At 52.1% G+C, this 16,381-nt stretch overlaps 1 protein-coding gene across 5 annotated transcripts in view; it reads left to right on the plus strand.

Annotated features, from left to right (window-relative positions):
- The window catches only part of SUMF1 (sulfatase modifying factor 1), a 91,352-nt gene that overhangs the window by 67,587 nt on the left and 7,384 nt on the right, over positions 1-16,381 (plus strand). The window contains exon 9 of one of the 5 annotated variants that reach the window (XM_051831917.2): positions 1,545-1,671. The exons of 3 other annotated variants lie outside the window; for them this stretch is intronic. In XM_051831917.2, the coding sequence (XP_051687877.1) occupies positions 1,545-1,619 (75 nt within the window). In that variant the 3' untranslated portion in view covers positions 1,620-1,671. Of the gene's footprint in view, positions 1-1,544; positions 1,672-6,151; positions 7,136-16,381 lie in introns of those variants that run through there. One more of the 5 variants, XM_017350181.3, reaches the window with a different exon arrangement.

Genomic DNA, 16,381 nt, shown 5'->3' on the forward strand with positions numbered 1-16,381 from the left:
CTCCTCCAATCAGGAGCAAGTCCTACAGTTTATTAGTTGAACTGGAGGCAGCTGTGCGGAAGCTGTTTACTTCTCTCCCAGCGCCATATTGTGGGAGAGCAGATGCATAGAATAAGTCTTAATTCCAGTAACTTAGTCCAGTCCGGATTGCTCCCCACATTTGGTATCAGTATTGCTGTCTTCGTACACTGGGTTGGGAAACATTGCCTCACCATCCGTTTTCTGCAAAAGCTCACATAAAATTAGCATTATTTCTTCCTGAAATGTTTGACAGAATTTCCTGGTAGTGGCATTTGAGCCTGAAGCTATAACTATAATTTAATGTATTGAATAGATGTAAGACTATACAGGTTATCTGTTTCTTCTTGAATAAGCTCTGATCATTTGTGTCTTTTTGTCCATTTTGTCTGAATATTTGAATTTATTGACATAATCTCTGCCTTTTCATTGAATATGTAGATAATTTATATTTAATGTAATTATTGACATGGTTGAGTTTAAGTGTGTCACCTTCCTGTTTTGGTATTAGTTTTCCTGTTTGGTCTGTTCTTTTCTCTGATACTGTCTTCTTTTGGCCTAAGTAACTTTTAACACTTTATTTTCTTTCTTTTGGCTTATTACCTATTACTTTTTTAAAAAATATTTATTTATTTGAAAGAGTTACACAGAGAGAGAGAGCGGTATCTTCATCCGATGGTTCACTCCCCAGTTGGCCGCAACAGCCAGAGCTGTGCTGATCCGAAGCCAGGAGTCAGGAGCTTCCTCCAGGTCTCCTACGTGGGTGCAGGGGCCCAAGTACTTGGGCCATCTTCTATTGCTTTCCAAGGCCAAAGCAGAGAGCTGGATCGGAAATGGAGCAGCTGGGACTTGAACTGACACCCATATGGGATGCTGGTGCTGCAAGCAAGGGCTTTAACCTGCCGTGCCACAGTGCCGGTCCCAATGCCTTAGTTTTGGTCCTGGGCCAGGCTGGTTGGTGTGGCTGCAGTGAATTCTGATGATAGGTCATGGTTCTGTTGAAGTCCGTCCAAAGTTCAGTTGCCTGGGGAGATGGTCTGGAAGGGAGGCCATGAGGCAGTGCAGTGTCCGGGTCAGAGTCGCCTTGGGCTGGGGTGGCAGGGGCAGGAGTCCTGCGTCCCCCACAGTGAACTCAGTGACCTCAGGGGCTTTGGGAACACCCTGCGTGTGCACAATGCGGATTCTGACAGCAGCCTTCTGCACAGGACTGTTGGGAGGCTTCAGTGAGTCAGTGCACAAGAAGCTCCTAGACCAGCTGCTGTAGTAAATATTCGAAGGTATCCGTTGTGTCCGTTGCTGCTGTGGGATTAATCCCCGTGGAGTCCTAGTCCACTCTGCAGCCTGGAGGACGTGCTCCCCTCCCACCAGGTCGAGTTGTTGGTCTGGTGTCAGAGGCAGGAGCAGAGGATGGGAAACCAGCGGATCTGTGTTCTGCTGTGTGATTCCCACTGTGTGAGTTACGATTACCTTTTATCACTGCAAGACCCCCTTTTGAAAAACCACATTGCTGTCCCGTTTGATTTCAGAACCCCACAGCTGGACGTCATTTCTGGAATGGAGTGCTCATGAGCCCAGGGCTGCATTCTCAGCACAGATCCTGAGCTCAGTTTCACGCAGTAATTAGCCGTTTTGATGAAACAGGGCTAAAACAGGTACTTTCCACTCCCCCTGTTCTTCATTAGCAGTGTGACCCATTTTTCAGCCACCCAAAGACCTTACGTCCTTAAGAACCACTTTCGGTGCTAAAAGTAGAATTGGAAAAAAAGAGCAACGAGGACATTCATAACCAGGCCATTTACCTCTTTAATTACGTGCTCCATTAGGTGCCCATTATTGGAATTTAAAATGAACGGCCTGTTAATAAATGTTTGCTGAGTGAATGGAGCAATGGTGGGAGCTGACTGCTCTCCTTGCTCACTTCCGTGGTGAGACCTGCTTCTACAGTTCAGTTCTTCGTCTTTGTTTCGGGGGAGGTCTCAGGGATTGCTAAGATCTAATGAAGATCAACAACTCTCTGTTGTTGCAGAAACAAAACGTTTTCATTCCAGAAAATTTAGAAATAATAAAGATGAAAATAAAACCATTAATCACACTTTCTGTTTAAAAGGTTTATTTTTTAAAAATTGTGTTTGAAAGGTAGAGAGATGAGGAGAGACAGAAGCAGATGTAGACAGGTAGATAGGTGACTTGATAGATCTTCCTTCCACTGGTTTCACCCCACAAGTGCTCACAGCAGCCAGTGCTGGGCCAGGCTGAAGCCAGGAGCCAGGAATTCACTCTGGGTGTCACAGACCCAAGCACTGAGCCCTCACCTGCTGCCTCCCAGGGTGTGCATCAGCAGGAAGCTGGATTGGAAGTGGAGCCAGGACTTGAACCCAGGAACTCTGATACGGGATGCAGGTTCCTGAGTGTCATCCTATCTGTGAGCCAACTCATCCTGCTTTCCGAAAAACCCTGTAGATTGTATCCTGCCAGACCGTTTTGTGTACCTGTATTGACCAGGGTTTTCAAACATGGCAGTGATCACTGTCTCTTCTGTATCATGGGTCTCGTGCCCTCCCCTGTTAGGGTTGCAGGATCCTTCTCAACACCATGCTGGGGGCAGGTACCAGTGGTTCAGCGGACTTGCTCCACCCTGGGCTTTGTGGCATGCAGACAGGTACCGTTGGTAATGTCAGCCCTGTGTAGTATCAGCAGAGGACCCTTGGAGGTCCTGGTTATGTAGCAAAGCTGTGTCCGTGTTCAGATGCTGGCCCAGGCTGCCACGAGTCCCTGCAGTCCAGCGTGAACTTTTCAGGCTGACTGTGCTTTTGTTGTGTTAGAAGGAAGCAGCCTAACCAACGGGGTAGCCTGAGAGAGCCCAGTTAGCCCTCGGGATTGGGATGTTGTGTTTAGTAAAAGTTACAGTCACAGAGTGTCCAGTTCTCCACTTCTTAACTTAAAGACGAAGAGAAGGGTTTGAATGTCATTCCTTTATAGATCCACTCTGTCCGTGAAGGAACAGATTCAGAGAGCCTTTGCCCAAGGCCAAAGAGCTTAGGAGTCCTGGGTTTGCCCTTTCTGGTGAGCAGTTTAACAAATGTTTGCTTATTGCTGGTGCATCTGTGTCAAGCCCCAGCCCCTCTGCCCAGCAGACTGTAATGCGACTCCACCCTTCTGACCCACCCACGCTTCCTGCTTCTTGTCCTTGACCATTCTAGAGCCCACCCAGTCTCCTGCCACGGCTTTTCCCTGGGATTCTCATCTCCACGCCCTGGAGCTGCTCGGCTCACAGGTCTCCTCTTTCCCAGACTGCTCTGTCGGAAGGAGCCCCCGTACCCCTTTCTCAGTCCTGTGCTTCCTTCAGATGGCTGTGGCCGGAAGTGGTTTATTTCTTGGCTGACTACTCCCTGTTGAATGCCAGCTCCCTGATAACAGGTGCTTTATTTGTCTTGCCTGACCATATCCCTCGTGCCTAAAATAGCATCTCTCATATTGTAAGAGCTCATGTGTTTAATGAATAAACAAAGCCAGGCTCTGACATGGTCAGGCTGTGGTCTTGCTGTCCTCTGAACTTGGCTGGATTTTTCCATTTTCATGCCTCTGAGGTCACTGTTTTCCCTGCTAGTACTCCTTCCTGCTTAGTTTCTGGCTCCTGTAGATCGGTGCTTCTCGGAGTGTGGCCCACGGGCTCACGGCATCAGCAGTGCCAGCACGCTTGTTGGAAATGCAGGTTCTTGGACCCCACCCCAGCTCTGTGGAACCTGAGTCTCCGGGTGTGCGGCCAGGAGCAGGCCTTTAAAGCAGCTCTCCCTAACCACTGCCATCATTGTGCACACCCTCCCAGGTCAAAGGTCAAGGTCTACTCTCCCAGAATTCATTCCTGAAGACTGGCATTCTACCAGTGACACTTTCTTCACCTGAATTCTACGAAGCTTAGAATTGTTCGACCCTAGCATGTTCCGGAGCTGATGGATGTGTCACTGTTTGCTCCACCAGCCTGTGGTCTCTGCACAGACAGACAGGCCCAGGCTTAGATCCATCCTCCTCCCTGTGTGCACACACACTTGCCTGTGTCTCGTCCCGTGCAGCACAATCATGGGACAAGAATGTCAAAGGCGCCTGGCCGACTGGCCTCTCCCGAACTTGAACCTGCTGCAGTGTGGAGTTCACCTCACGGGCGTGGTTTGCACGGGGGCCTGGGCAGGCCACGGCATTGCTTCTAGAACTAGCAAAGCTGGTTGTTCCCATCACCCCTGTGGAGCAGGGTCTCTGCCATGTCTTCCTGCAGGGTCACCTGCTAGAGTGTCCGTTGCGTGTGCATCACGCCTGGGAGCAGGTGCCATCAGTGTTGTATTATTTATTTTTTTAAATTTTTAAAATTTTTATTTATTTGACAGGTAGAGTTAGACAGTAAGAGAGAGAGACAGAGAGAAATGTCTTCCTTCTGTTGGGTCACCCCCGAAATGGCTACCACGGCCAGCGTGCTGCGCCGATCCGAAGCCAGGAGCCAGGTGCTTCTTCCTGGTCTCCCATATGGGTGCAGGGCCCAAGCACTTGGGCCATCCTCCACTGCACTCCTGGGCCACAGCAGAGAACTGGCCTGGAAGAGGAACAATCGGGACTAGAACCCGGCGCCCATGGGATGTCAGTGCCGCAGGTGGAGGATTAACCGTGAGCCACAGTGCCGTCCCCAGTGTTGCATTGTTTCAAGCACATTGTTTACTCATCTTCCCTCTGCCTACCCCAGGAATGGTAATACATCCTAGTGCTCTCTGGCTACAGAGAAAATGAGAAAATCGATTGCTGCTGTTTCATTGTCCATTGAAGGCAAAGCGCTGTGTCTGTGTATTATGGTGGAAATGCGCCTGGCAGTTTCCATGTTAACTTTAGATTTGATTTTCATGAGCTTCAGAAGCATTTGAGTTTTGTGAGAGACAAGAGAATAATAACTTTAAAAAAAAAAAAAAACACAACTCTTGCGTGCTGACCTAGCCTTCCCCCACCCCCAAGTTATCTCTTCGTGAATTCCAGCGTTACTCAGCACGAGTCTGTGCAGTGTGTGTCGCCAGCCGGCAGGGCCCGGGGTTCTGTGGGGTTCTGTTGAGCCCTCTCAGAGTCTGCTCACCGTGTGCAGGGGGACTCGTGCATTGTCGTCCTCCATTGTTTTGGATCAGAGATCAGTCCCAGGCCACAGGAGTGCCATGTGTGGTTCTTTCTGGAAGCTGGGAAGCCCCCTTTACCAGCTAGGTGATATTGGGTGGCTTTTAGTTCCTCTGGGCTGTTCCAGTCAAATGAAATGGCAGATGGCAGTGCCTGGGGTGAACCGGCTGCTCCTTGCTTGTGTTTGTGTTCATGGGCACACTGTCCCTGTTGTTTAAAAACTACACAGATATAAAACAAACCACAATGTGTGGCTTCTTGCTTACTGTGATTTAGGCTCCAAAGGCACAGGAGACCAGTTTTAAAAGAGAGCTGTGGTTTTACACAGCCTGTGCTGCACTTTGTGTTGCTAAGCTTGCTGTTTAATTTCTGCCAGTGTGTTGGATATTAAATGATAGCTTAATGTTCTCGGTACTTTCTCGGTTGCTCTTTATCTTCATGCTTGGTGGAATGTCAGTAGTTACTGCCTCCTGAGTGTGGGAAGTTTGAAAGCCTGCTGCTCCAGGGTAACTGCTGTGTGGAGGGGAGCTGTGCAGCTAGCTGGACGGGGGTCACACGACATGCACAGTTTTGTACGCTAACGCTTCCATCTGATGTTCGAGCATGAGGATTGCCTACATCATGAGCGTCATGTAAGGACGTGACTTTCGATGGTTGTCTGCTCTTCCGTCAAATGCATGTGCCAGACTTCTGTAGTCATGGGTCATTGCATTGTTCTTCCGCGCTGTTCCAAGTCACGCTGGCACAGGCATCTCTGTGCTGCATCTGTGTTACACTGGCAAGACGAAGGATGCTGGGTAGCGCGTGGTTAACTCTTGAGCGCACTGCCCCTCATGCCCCCTCCACGTCCAGTGTCATGAGGGCAGGCTGTGTGCCAGGCGTCTGCAGGCAGCGGCGGCTTCCCGCCTATGGGGACTCAGCACAGGCCCTGCGCGCGCAGGCCCCTGGCTGGAGGCCCCGAGCACTCACCTTTCCTGTTCTCTCTGCGAAGTCCTATTGCTACAGGTACCGCTGCGCCGCCCGGAGCCAGAACACACCCGACAGCTCCGCCTCGAATCTGGGATTCCGCTGTGCGGCTGACCGTCTGCCCAGCACGGACTGACAGCCAAGGAGAGCCTTCCTGAGTCCAAGACGTCGGGACCAAGCTGTGCTCAGCTTCCTTCAGAACTCCATACGATTTGTGCCAAGTAGTCCCACCCCGAGGTGGGCCACACACCTGCCCAGCGGCCAAAGGAACTGTCTTACAGACCCACTCGCTGACCCGCGAAAGTGCACGTGCTTCGTGTGTGGCCTGTCTTTGGACACCACAGCCCTGTTTTACTTTTGAGTCTTTTAGGGAGAAAGGGGAGTACAGGGAACCCTGAACAAGGGGTGGTGGGAGCCTGGGGCCCGGCACCTGTCCTCTTGGGCCTTGGGGCCCTCATCCATCGAATGGGGGGGATGGAAGCTGGCTTCCAAGGCTCTGCAGCTCTTAGATTCTGTGAGTGCAATCAGCTTCGATGGTGACTGCGTAGTGAGAGCTTACGCCAGGTTATTTTCGGCCGTTGTTCCCCTGGTTGAATGTGGGTGATAGCAGTCACAGAAAGTCAGAGCTCGGCGCTGTGCTGTTTTCCGGAAGGGAGGGGCCGACGCACGCTTTCTGTTCCTGCTGCGCGGTGTCCTCCCGGGGAAAGCAGCGAACCTCACGTCCTCACGGTGAGTCCCTCATGGCCGGTGACGGCGTGCTGGCGGCGTCCCGGGCCTCGGCTGTGCTCTGTCTCTGACGTTAAGTGCCTTTGGTCCAGGGGTGGCTGGCAGCCCTGTGTTCCCCTCACCCCCAAGCCTTCGCTGAGTGAGATGTGTGCACAATTCCAGACGGGGGAGAGGAACCCTTAGCTTCGCTGTGTTTTGTGATAGAGAAGTGGGGAGTCTTGGTGGCTCTGGGGCATCCTGAGCCCTGAATCATGCACTGTGCTGAATAAACTGGTATCTGCCACACCGGGGTCCCGCGCGCTGGCTGCTCCCGCCCTCCCTTGTCCGTGAGTAGTGGGTGACCCTTGGCTGCATCTGTGCACACCGCCTCCTGGTGTTTTAGAGCCTCTGTCCTGGAGCGCAGTCGTGGAGCCTGTTTAGCCAGGGGGGGTAAATCACTTTGTGGGTATAAAATGTTTCTCTGCAAACTGCCACCAGTTGATGATTAATCCTAGGCAGAAGAAAGAAACAAATATTTGCAGGAAATAGCTAATGTAGGAAATGAGGTATTTTATTTTTAAAGTCACCAGGACTCCAGTGCAGTTTCTTCTTCTTTATTTTTTACTGTTTACCTCCCACCTGCGTATACTTTTTATGTTGTTATATTTACAGGGTGTATATTTTGAATTCTCTTGTTAATTAGCCTTACACGACGTCAATATTTTTGAGTGTTTTTGGACATAGTCTTTGAAATTGCACTTAAGCAGCATATAATACTGGCATTTGAAACAAGCTCTTCACTGCAGACTAAGTATGAGCAAAATGACAATGCAAGGATTTTTGGTTTCAATGCTAAAGACAATGTTCCTGAAAAACCTTTCCTTCTGCAACATTGCACACAAAAAATAAAACTCCCGGGGAGTCGGGGAGTCAGGGCAGAGACAGGGGAGTCAGGGCAGAGACAGGGGAGTCGGGGCGGAGTGTTGGAAACACTCCCTAGGTCGCCTCTGCCCCTGCCCTCCACCTTTGTTTGCTAATTGTGAGCTCCTTCTGCATTGAAGACGCACTAGAAGCAGGACGGACTGTCTAGCTGGTGCACTGGTTCCAGGACTAAAACCCTTGTTGTTTTGTTCTTCCTGTTGTATCGGGAGTGGGGTTGACTTCCTGCTCTTGTTTCCTGCCCCATGGAAGTGGGGAGAGAGTCTGAGCTTTGTTGTTGGCATTGGTTTGGTCCTGAATCTGGGCCAGTCTCTCTTTGTCACTGGGGCACATGCACATCTGCTTGAGTGGCACGCAGGCGTACCCTCTTTCTTGATGCCTTTAAGCATGATGAGAAGGGGCCAGAGGTGGAGGTGGTAATCAGGAATGACATTTCCCTCTTGGGACTCGTGGCACTGCAAAGAAGCCTCAAGCCATGTGTGGCTCAGCCTGTGGCTTACTCTGGAGTGCAGGCCCTTGTCATACAGACTTGTTTTTCTTCTCTCCTTGCCGTCTACCCTCCCTGCTTCCTGGATGAAGTTTCCTAGTTGTTCATGTGACTCTTCAGGAAAACAGAAATGGAAGGCACATTTGTTATGCAAATGTTGGGTGGGAGGCGCAGGACAGCGCACTGGGAAGTTCCGTTGTCCAGGGAACGTCTTTACTAAGCGAGCCATTGGAGACGAGAAATATTGCGATAGCTTTGCATCTGTGGGATCCTAGGATTCTGGGCTTCTTATTAACCACCTTTTCTAATTAGATGGTGTTTCCATCCTTGTTTTACAAGTGGCAAATAGAATTCTTAAAAACTAAATGGTTTATAAGTCAGAGAGACAGAGACAGAAATCCACATCTACTGGTTCACTCCCCAAATGGCCACAAATGCTGGGGCTGGGCCAGACCTAAGCCAGGAGCCAGGAGCTTCTTCCAGGTCTCCCATGCGGGTGCAGGGCCCAAGCACTTAGACCACCCTCCACTGCTTTCCCAAGAGCATTAGCAGGGAGCTGGATTGGAGGTGGAGCCTCTGGGACTGGAACTGGTGGCCATGTGGGATGATGGTGCTGCAGGCGGCAGTTTAACCCACTACGCCACAGTGCTGGCCCCGCCAGGCTCTTTCTAAAGGGGCTGTCACTGATCTGTGCTTGCCCATGCCCTCCAGAAATGTCAGCCACGGCTGCACGGTCATACAGCTTCCAGCAGGGGGCAGATATTTGCGTTTTGGTGAGCGGTCTTTGGAGCTTTTAATATTTGCATCCATTTCAGAGTTAGAAAGCAAACTCTGCGAAGCCCTCATGAATGGCTTCTGCAGCCTGTGCGGTGCCACTTTGTAACCCAGATTATGAAGGTTCTTCCTTTGATGGAGCACAGAATGTCAGGAGTTTGTGTCTGGAGAATGGCACGTAGCGTGCTAGGAAGAAGTGGGCAGATGTGAGGGAGGGCACTGGCTCACCCAGCAGTGCCCCTTGAGACGGCTGTCCCCTCCTGTCCATGGCCTGTCCTGGACAGCCCGGGGTGGTGTCTGCAGGGCCAGGGATAGCCGTGTTCATGACCTTGAGTTTGCAGATCAACATGGGAGCTCAGCGGAAGTGTTGGTTTCTTGCAGGTTAGTTTCACTTTATTATTAAAACTTCACTCTCTGGAATACAAACGTCCCCAGAGCGGATCCTGGTTTTATAGGCTTGCTGTTCTGCAAGTGCAAAGCACCCTGGAAATAGCTAACTGCAAGGAGACCTTTCCCCCTCTCCTCTGTGTGCAGACCATTAGAGGAGAGTTTAATTACTTTTTGATAAAGCAAAATCTTTATGGGCAGTTCTCAGGTAGGCTGTGAAATGAGAGAATGAAACTTGCCCCAATAATGACTGGAAAGTTCAAAGGCTTGGCACCAAGGGGGGCATTCTTCAGCCCCAGATCAGATTCGAATCTGCCCCGACATGGTTGTCGGCTCCACAGTCTTCACGGCGAGCTGGCTGGCTGGGCCCACAGCATGGAGTCGGAGGCCGGGTGGGCTTGCTCTGGGCTCTGGCCATGTCTGAAGAGTCCTTGTTTCCTTGACCGAAGGAGGTGGACAGCTGATTAGACCCAGCTTTTCTCAACATGTCAGTTTGGCCGCCCGGCAGGGTAACGTTGGAAGCCAGAGCCCACGCTTGGGTGGAGAGCACCGGGCTCACAGCCTCTCGGGGAAAGGGGAGAAGCCCCTCCTGGCAGGTGGTGCTGATGGGAAGTGTGCCCGCGGCCACTCCGGCGCCTGTGGGGAGAGCCCTGGTTGGCTGCTTTGTCCAGATCGACAATCTTTCTGTGCCCCAGGCGCTTGCCAAGTAAGATTGTATTTGTTCACCTTTAAATGTGCTGTGTTCGGTCCTGCCATGGTTGGCAGCTCAGCAGCTTGGCATGCGGAGGTCTGGGACCCTGGCCCTACACCACCGCCGTCTCACTTTGGGCTGTGGTGCCGTCTGAGGTGACGTGGGGGTGACGGTAACGCCTGGAGACAATGCAGGAAGGAAGTCTGGGTGCTTGGGTGGGTGCTGCCGTGGCGCTTGTTCCCACGCTGCCAATGCAGGTTCTGCCTTGAAGTTGCAGGTCTGGGACAGAGATCAAAGTGAACTACCAAGAAAAAGCAAAGAGGCCATATAAAGCATGACCTTGACCCCATGTCAAACATAGTAAAAAACAACCATGGCCAGCATCCTCCTCCTCATTCAGGCCGTCTCTGAGGCTATTGGTCCAACTTCCTAAGTTACCAGAGTTAAAAACCAAGAGGATATCCAAAGGGAGGTGGTTTAGGGTTTGTCAGACAGGACTCGCAGGGTTGGTGAAGTGGACTTGATCAAGCTCGGGTTCTCAAAGTGTGGTCTGCGGACTTCCCCTGCCCCCCACCCCCTGCCCCAGGGTCTAGAGCTCCCTCCCAGGGGGTCTGTGATTCAGAACTGTTTATCTTACAGCAAAGTTATTTGCCTTTAAAAAATATGTATTTGAGACACAGAGCGCCTGTCTGCTCGTTCAGTAATGAGCCAGGCTAAAGCTGGCAGCTGGCAGCGGGGAACTCAATCCAGATCTACCCGTGTGGGTGGTAGGAACTCAGCCACTTGGGCCATCACTGCTGCCTGCCAGAGTCTGTGGTAACAGGAAGCTGGAGTCAGGGGCTGGAGTTTGGAACCAAGCCCAGGTATGCCCGTGTCGGGTACAGATGTCTTAACCTCCAGGCCAGGGCCCGCCCATTTGCCTTTTCTGTTCTTGCGTCTCATGAGTGTACAGTGAATTTCCAGTGACTGCATGCTAAGTAGCCCGGTGGCTCACAGGCTGTGACCTTGTTTATTTTTATATTTTAAGAACTCCTCTGGCTTCATTGTTAGTGTGTCAAATGTCTCTAGATTACAAAGGTTCTTGGGGGTCCTTACTTACTTCTGTGGGGTTACAGGGTTCCTGACATCAAGAAACTTGCGAGTTGGTGGCCCAGGAGAAAAGCCAGATCTGAGAGTGCCCGAGTCTGTCTCAAGAGAAGCGGCCCCTGCGCACGTCTTGGGGCCAGTCGAGGAGAGGTGGGTTCAGGTGACCACAAGAACCAAAAGAGAGCACTTCTAGGAAGCTAGAAGCTAGCGAGGACTGCTAGCTGCACAGGTGAATTTCTTTCCCTTTAGCTAGGAAGACCCACCAAGAGCTGAGGCGAAGCTGGTCAGCCTGGAATGGTCAGAGAGAGGAAGCCCTGGAGATGGGCTTGGACCCAGGACCAAGAGCTGAGGCGAAGCTGGTCAGCCTGGAATGGTCAGAGAGAGGAAGCCCTGGAGATGGGCTCGGACCCAGGACCAAGAGCTGAGGCGAAGCTGGTCAGGCTGGAATGGTCAGAGAGAGGAAGCCCTGGAGATGGGCTTGGACCCAGGACCAAGAGCTGACGCGAAGCTGGTCACCTCGGAATGGTCAGAGAGGAAGCCCTGGAGATGGGCTCGGACCCAGGACCAAGAGCTGACGCGAAGCTGCTCAGCCTGGAATGGTCAGAGAGGAAGCCCTGGAGATGGGCTCGGACCCAGGGCCCTGCTTGAGTCATCAGACTTTAATGGAGGCGGCGATGGCGGACCCAGGCCTGTGCGGGATGACTGTGCCCGGGCTGTGCTCAGCGATCCGGTAGCTGAAATCAGTCTGAATGGAAGGACTCCCTGCAGGGTCCCATGAGTACGAGGCCCACACTGGGCAAGGTTTGCTGACCAGTGTGGGACCTGCCACCTCATGGTGGCTGTGGAACAGAGCCAGGGAGAGAGGTGAGAGCGTCACCGCGTTGCCTGTCTGCTGCAGGCCCTGTTGGCAGGGGCTGGGAGCTGTGGCCTGCCCCTTCTGTCTCCTGGCCGGCTGGCCTTCCAGCCAGCATCTTGGGCTCCCGACAGGTGCCAGGAGCTGTGCTGGATGCCTGGTGGATGCTGTCTGGTCCAGCTTGCGGAGCAATCTGCGGGGATTTGGATATTTTTGGTCGGAATTCCCAACAGGCACTCAGAAAAGTAGGTCCTGGTGTTTGCTCGGGGCCCAGGTGATGTGGCCCAGTCAGGACTTGCACCAATCTCATGACTTCTGTTTGGGGTGGGAAGGGGTGGGTTGCAAGGGGAGACTTCTGGGGCAGGAGATGATGGTCTGGAGGACAACACAGGGCAGGAGTGACGGGCAGACAGCTGCATGGGCTCTGCAGCCAGGCTGTCTCGGGGAGAGTTCCTAAGCTGGTTTAGTCTTCAGACTTGGAAATTTCTATGGAGGCTTCTGTGTGGGACGAGAGCGTGTGAACCTTTGCCCTGCACTGAGTGCTGTCCGTGGGGCCGAGGTCGATGCCGAGGCACGGTGTGCTAATGGGGTGCTCCAGGTGAAGTCTGTGTTTTCCAAAGGCGTGTATTTACCACCCTCCTCCCCTCCCCAGTATGTCCCACCTCGGTTTTACTTATTTATTTTTAAAGATTTATTTATTTATTTTAAAGGTAGAGTTACAGAGAGGCAGAGGCAGAGAGAGAGAGAGAGAGAGGTCTTCCATCTGCTGGCTCACTCCCCAAATGGCTGCAATGGCTGGAGCTGTACCGATCTGGAGCCAGGAGCTTCTTCTGGGTCTCCCACACGAGTACAGGGGCCCAAGCACTTGGGCCATCCTCTGCTGCTTTCCCAGGCCATAGCAGGGAGCTGTATTGGAAGTGCAGTAGCTGGGAATCGAACTGGTGCCCATATGGGATGCGGGTGCTGCAGGCAGTGGCTTTACTTGCTATGCCACAGCTCTGGCCCCAACCCACCTCTGTTTCCAAAATGGTTCTGTGCCCTAAAGACACGGATTCTTTCTGCCTTTTGGTGGGACAGGGCCTGGACGAGTGGCCACTCATCCACTGGAGTAAGGTGGGTCAGCAGCTGCGCTGTCAGCATGCTGGCCCTGGGCTCCGTCCACAGCTGACAGAGGCTGGAGAGGTGGTGTGGAGCCTGCAGGGCCCGCGGTGGGGGCCACGGGCACGGGCGCACTGCTTTGGAGAGCGCAAGCTGCGGGTCTTGGCGAGACGAGGCCCCTTTCTTCCTCGCCGCTCCCAGCTCTGTGGCGGGCTCAGCACCGGCGCTGTTTGTGCAGATGCTGTGGCAGGGCAGCTTCCCAGCCAGCGTCTGCCTCTGCTTCAGAACATCTGGAAATCATCGGATCAGCCGGGGTGGGGGCCTCGCTGCTGTGGGAGCCACATTCGCATCTGTAATTTTATATTTATTAGTGAAGCCCTTAGCTTCAGGACATATTAGGCAAGCCACAGAGGCTGAACCACGCTGGCTACTGCTTGTGGGCTTTTAGCCTTAACAAGCACTTTCGGAGCCAACTCGTGCCTCCATCTGTGGCAATGTTTTCCTCTGAAGTGAAGGCAGGACCTGGTTTGCTGGGTGGTGTTCTCCCTCTAGTGGCCAGATTGGGGTTTGGTTTTGGTTGGTTTCTCTCTCTCACACACCCTCTAGTATTGGAGAGAGCCTTGCATTTAGGGGAGCTATAGATTTTGGAGGGTGAAGAGGGGGTGTGATACAGGAGGAGGCATAAACCTTTATTCTATAGGTAGAACTGTTCTGAAGTGTTCCACAGTTGCATTTTTTAAAAGATTTATTGTTTGTTTCAAAGTCAGAGTTATAGAGAGAGGAAAAGATGGATAGAGAGAGGAAGGGAGGGAGGGGGACAGAGAGAGAGATCTTCCATCCTGTGGTTCACTCCCCAGGTGGCTGCAACAGCCAGGCCTGGGCCAGGCTGAAATTAGGAGCCAGGAGCTTCTCCCAGGTCTTCCACATAGGTGCAGGGTCCCAAGCATTTGGGCCATTTTCTACTGCTTTCCCAGCCATTAGTAGGGAGCCGATCAGAAGTGGAGCATCTGGGATGTGAACCGGCACCCAGTGGCATGTCTGCCTTGCAGGTGGTGGCTTTACCTGCTAAGCACAATGCCAGCCCCAACACTATTGCATTTTTTAAGATTTGTTTATTTGAGAGGTAGAGTTACATACAGAGCAAGGGAGACAGAGATCTTCCATCTGCTGGTTCACTTCCCAAGTGGCCACAACTGCTGGAGCTGGGGTGATCCGAACCCAGGAGCCAAGAGCTTCTTGTGGAGCTCCTACAAGGGTGCAGGGCCCAAGCACTTGGGCCATTGTCAGCTGCTTTCCCAGGCTGAGCAGGGAGCTGGATCGGCAGTGGAGCAGCTGGGACTCAAACCAGTGCCCATATGGGATGCCGGTGCTATAGGCGGAGGCCCAGCCTACCATGCCGCATTGCCGGGCCCCACTGTTATATTTTCAAGAGAGGAAGGAGACGGGGTCTTTGTTGTGGTACAGCAGGTTAAGCCCTGGCTTGTGACACTGGCATCCCATATGGAAGTGAGTTCAAGTCCTGGGTGTTCTGTTTGCAAACCAGCTTCCTGCTGTTGTGTCTGGGAAGGCAGTGGAAGGTGGCCCAAGTGCTTGGGCCCCTACCCATCTGTGTGGGAAACTCGGATGGAGCTCCTGGCTCCTGGCCTCACCCTGGGCCAGCCTCAGCTGTGTGGCCATAGGGGAATGAACCAGCAGATGCACCATCTTTCTCTGTCTCTGTTCCTTTCAAATAAAGAAAAATAAACAAACATTCACAGAGGGAGAGGGGAAGAGAATGTCACCTATTGCAGGCTTTGGAGTGATTTTTTGTCTTCTCTGTTGTTGAACTTCTGCTTTTATGGAGAATTATCTTATGTTGAATTATCAGATTTCTTTATAAAAATATATATTAGTATTTTTAAATATCAGAGGAACAGGGTAAAGTTAGAAATTAAAAAAAAAAAAAACCTTGATCAAAATATACTTAGAAGTTCCTCATTTTGTGAGTCCTGGTCTGCCAAGTTCATGCCAGTTGGTAACCGGGGCCAGCAATTAGTCTGCCTTTCTAGATTTTTCTTCACAATTACAAAGATCTGGTACTGGTATGTGTGTACATTGAGCTACGTGTATTGAATGCAGAGATTTTTAACCCTCTGCACACACCAAGGAACCGTCCGTAGTACGTACAGCTTACACAGGTGTAAAAGCAAAGTGGACTCGTTCTATAAATAGCTGAGTTGATGTATTTAAGCCGCCCCTGTTAATGAGTCTCTGGGTTATTTCTGGTTTTCATTGTGAAGAGTCCCAGCAGACCTGTTTGTTTCACTTGCAGCATTGCTGGATAAACTGCCGTCTGCCTGTTGTGTCGCAGCCCCACAGCCTCGCGCAGAGAATCTGCCCTGCCGGCTTCTGTGTCCTGCAGTCTGGGAACCTCTGGGTAGTGGCAGTGGGGGGAAATGGATGAAGCAGCCCTGCGTTGTTTTTTTTTTTTTTTTTTTTTTTTTTTTTTAAGATTTCTATTTATTTATTTGAAAGGCAGAGTTAGAGAGAGAGGGAGACAGAGAGGAGAGAGATCTTCCATCTGCCAGGAGCCAGGGTCCTGAGCTTCTTCCCAGTCTCCCATGTGGGTGGAGGAGCCACATGGCAGCCTTTTGCTGCTCTTTCCAGGGGGCATTAACAGGGAGCTGGATCGGAAGTGGAGCAGCCGGGACTTGAACCGGCATCCGTATGGGATGCCAACATTGCAGGCAGTGGCCTGAGCTGCTGTGCCACGACGCAGGCCTCCTTGCTGGCACTCTCCCTGCTTTCTCTGGCTGACACCCAACCCTGGGGTATGCTAATGAGCCCAGCGTGGTGGTGCAGGGCTGCAGCCTGCAAGAGTGACTCACAGCTAACGAAGTCGGTGTTCAGGAGCAAGCTGCACCCCGCTGCCCGCCGTGCGCAGTGACCTCTTCACCGCCTGTAATGGCCCTGATATTTCTCTCCCTGTGCTGTTGAGCTCTGTGGCCCTTCGCTGAGCTGAGAACACTGACTTTTCCTGCAAACGCGTGGCGGGGGATGCGTCTGACCTCCGCTGTCCCTGCAAGTTAAACAGTCCTGGTCTGGAGAGCAGGGACCGGCTCCCCATCCTGACTCCTGCCCCTGGTCCCTCCACAGTGCACTTCCCAGAGCAGGAAATTGAGGCCAGGATGTTTAGACTCCTGGCTGCCCCACCCCTGGGCTGTGGGCCCCTGTCCCTTGGGGGTGTTGTATGGCC

The sequence above is a fragment of the Oryctolagus cuniculus genome, chromosome 10, assembly GCF_964237555.1.
Source record: "Oryctolagus cuniculus chromosome 10, mOryCun1.1, whole genome shotgun sequence".
NCBI classification, from domain to species: domain Eukaryota; kingdom Metazoa; phylum Chordata; class Mammalia; order Lagomorpha; family Leporidae; genus Oryctolagus; species Oryctolagus cuniculus.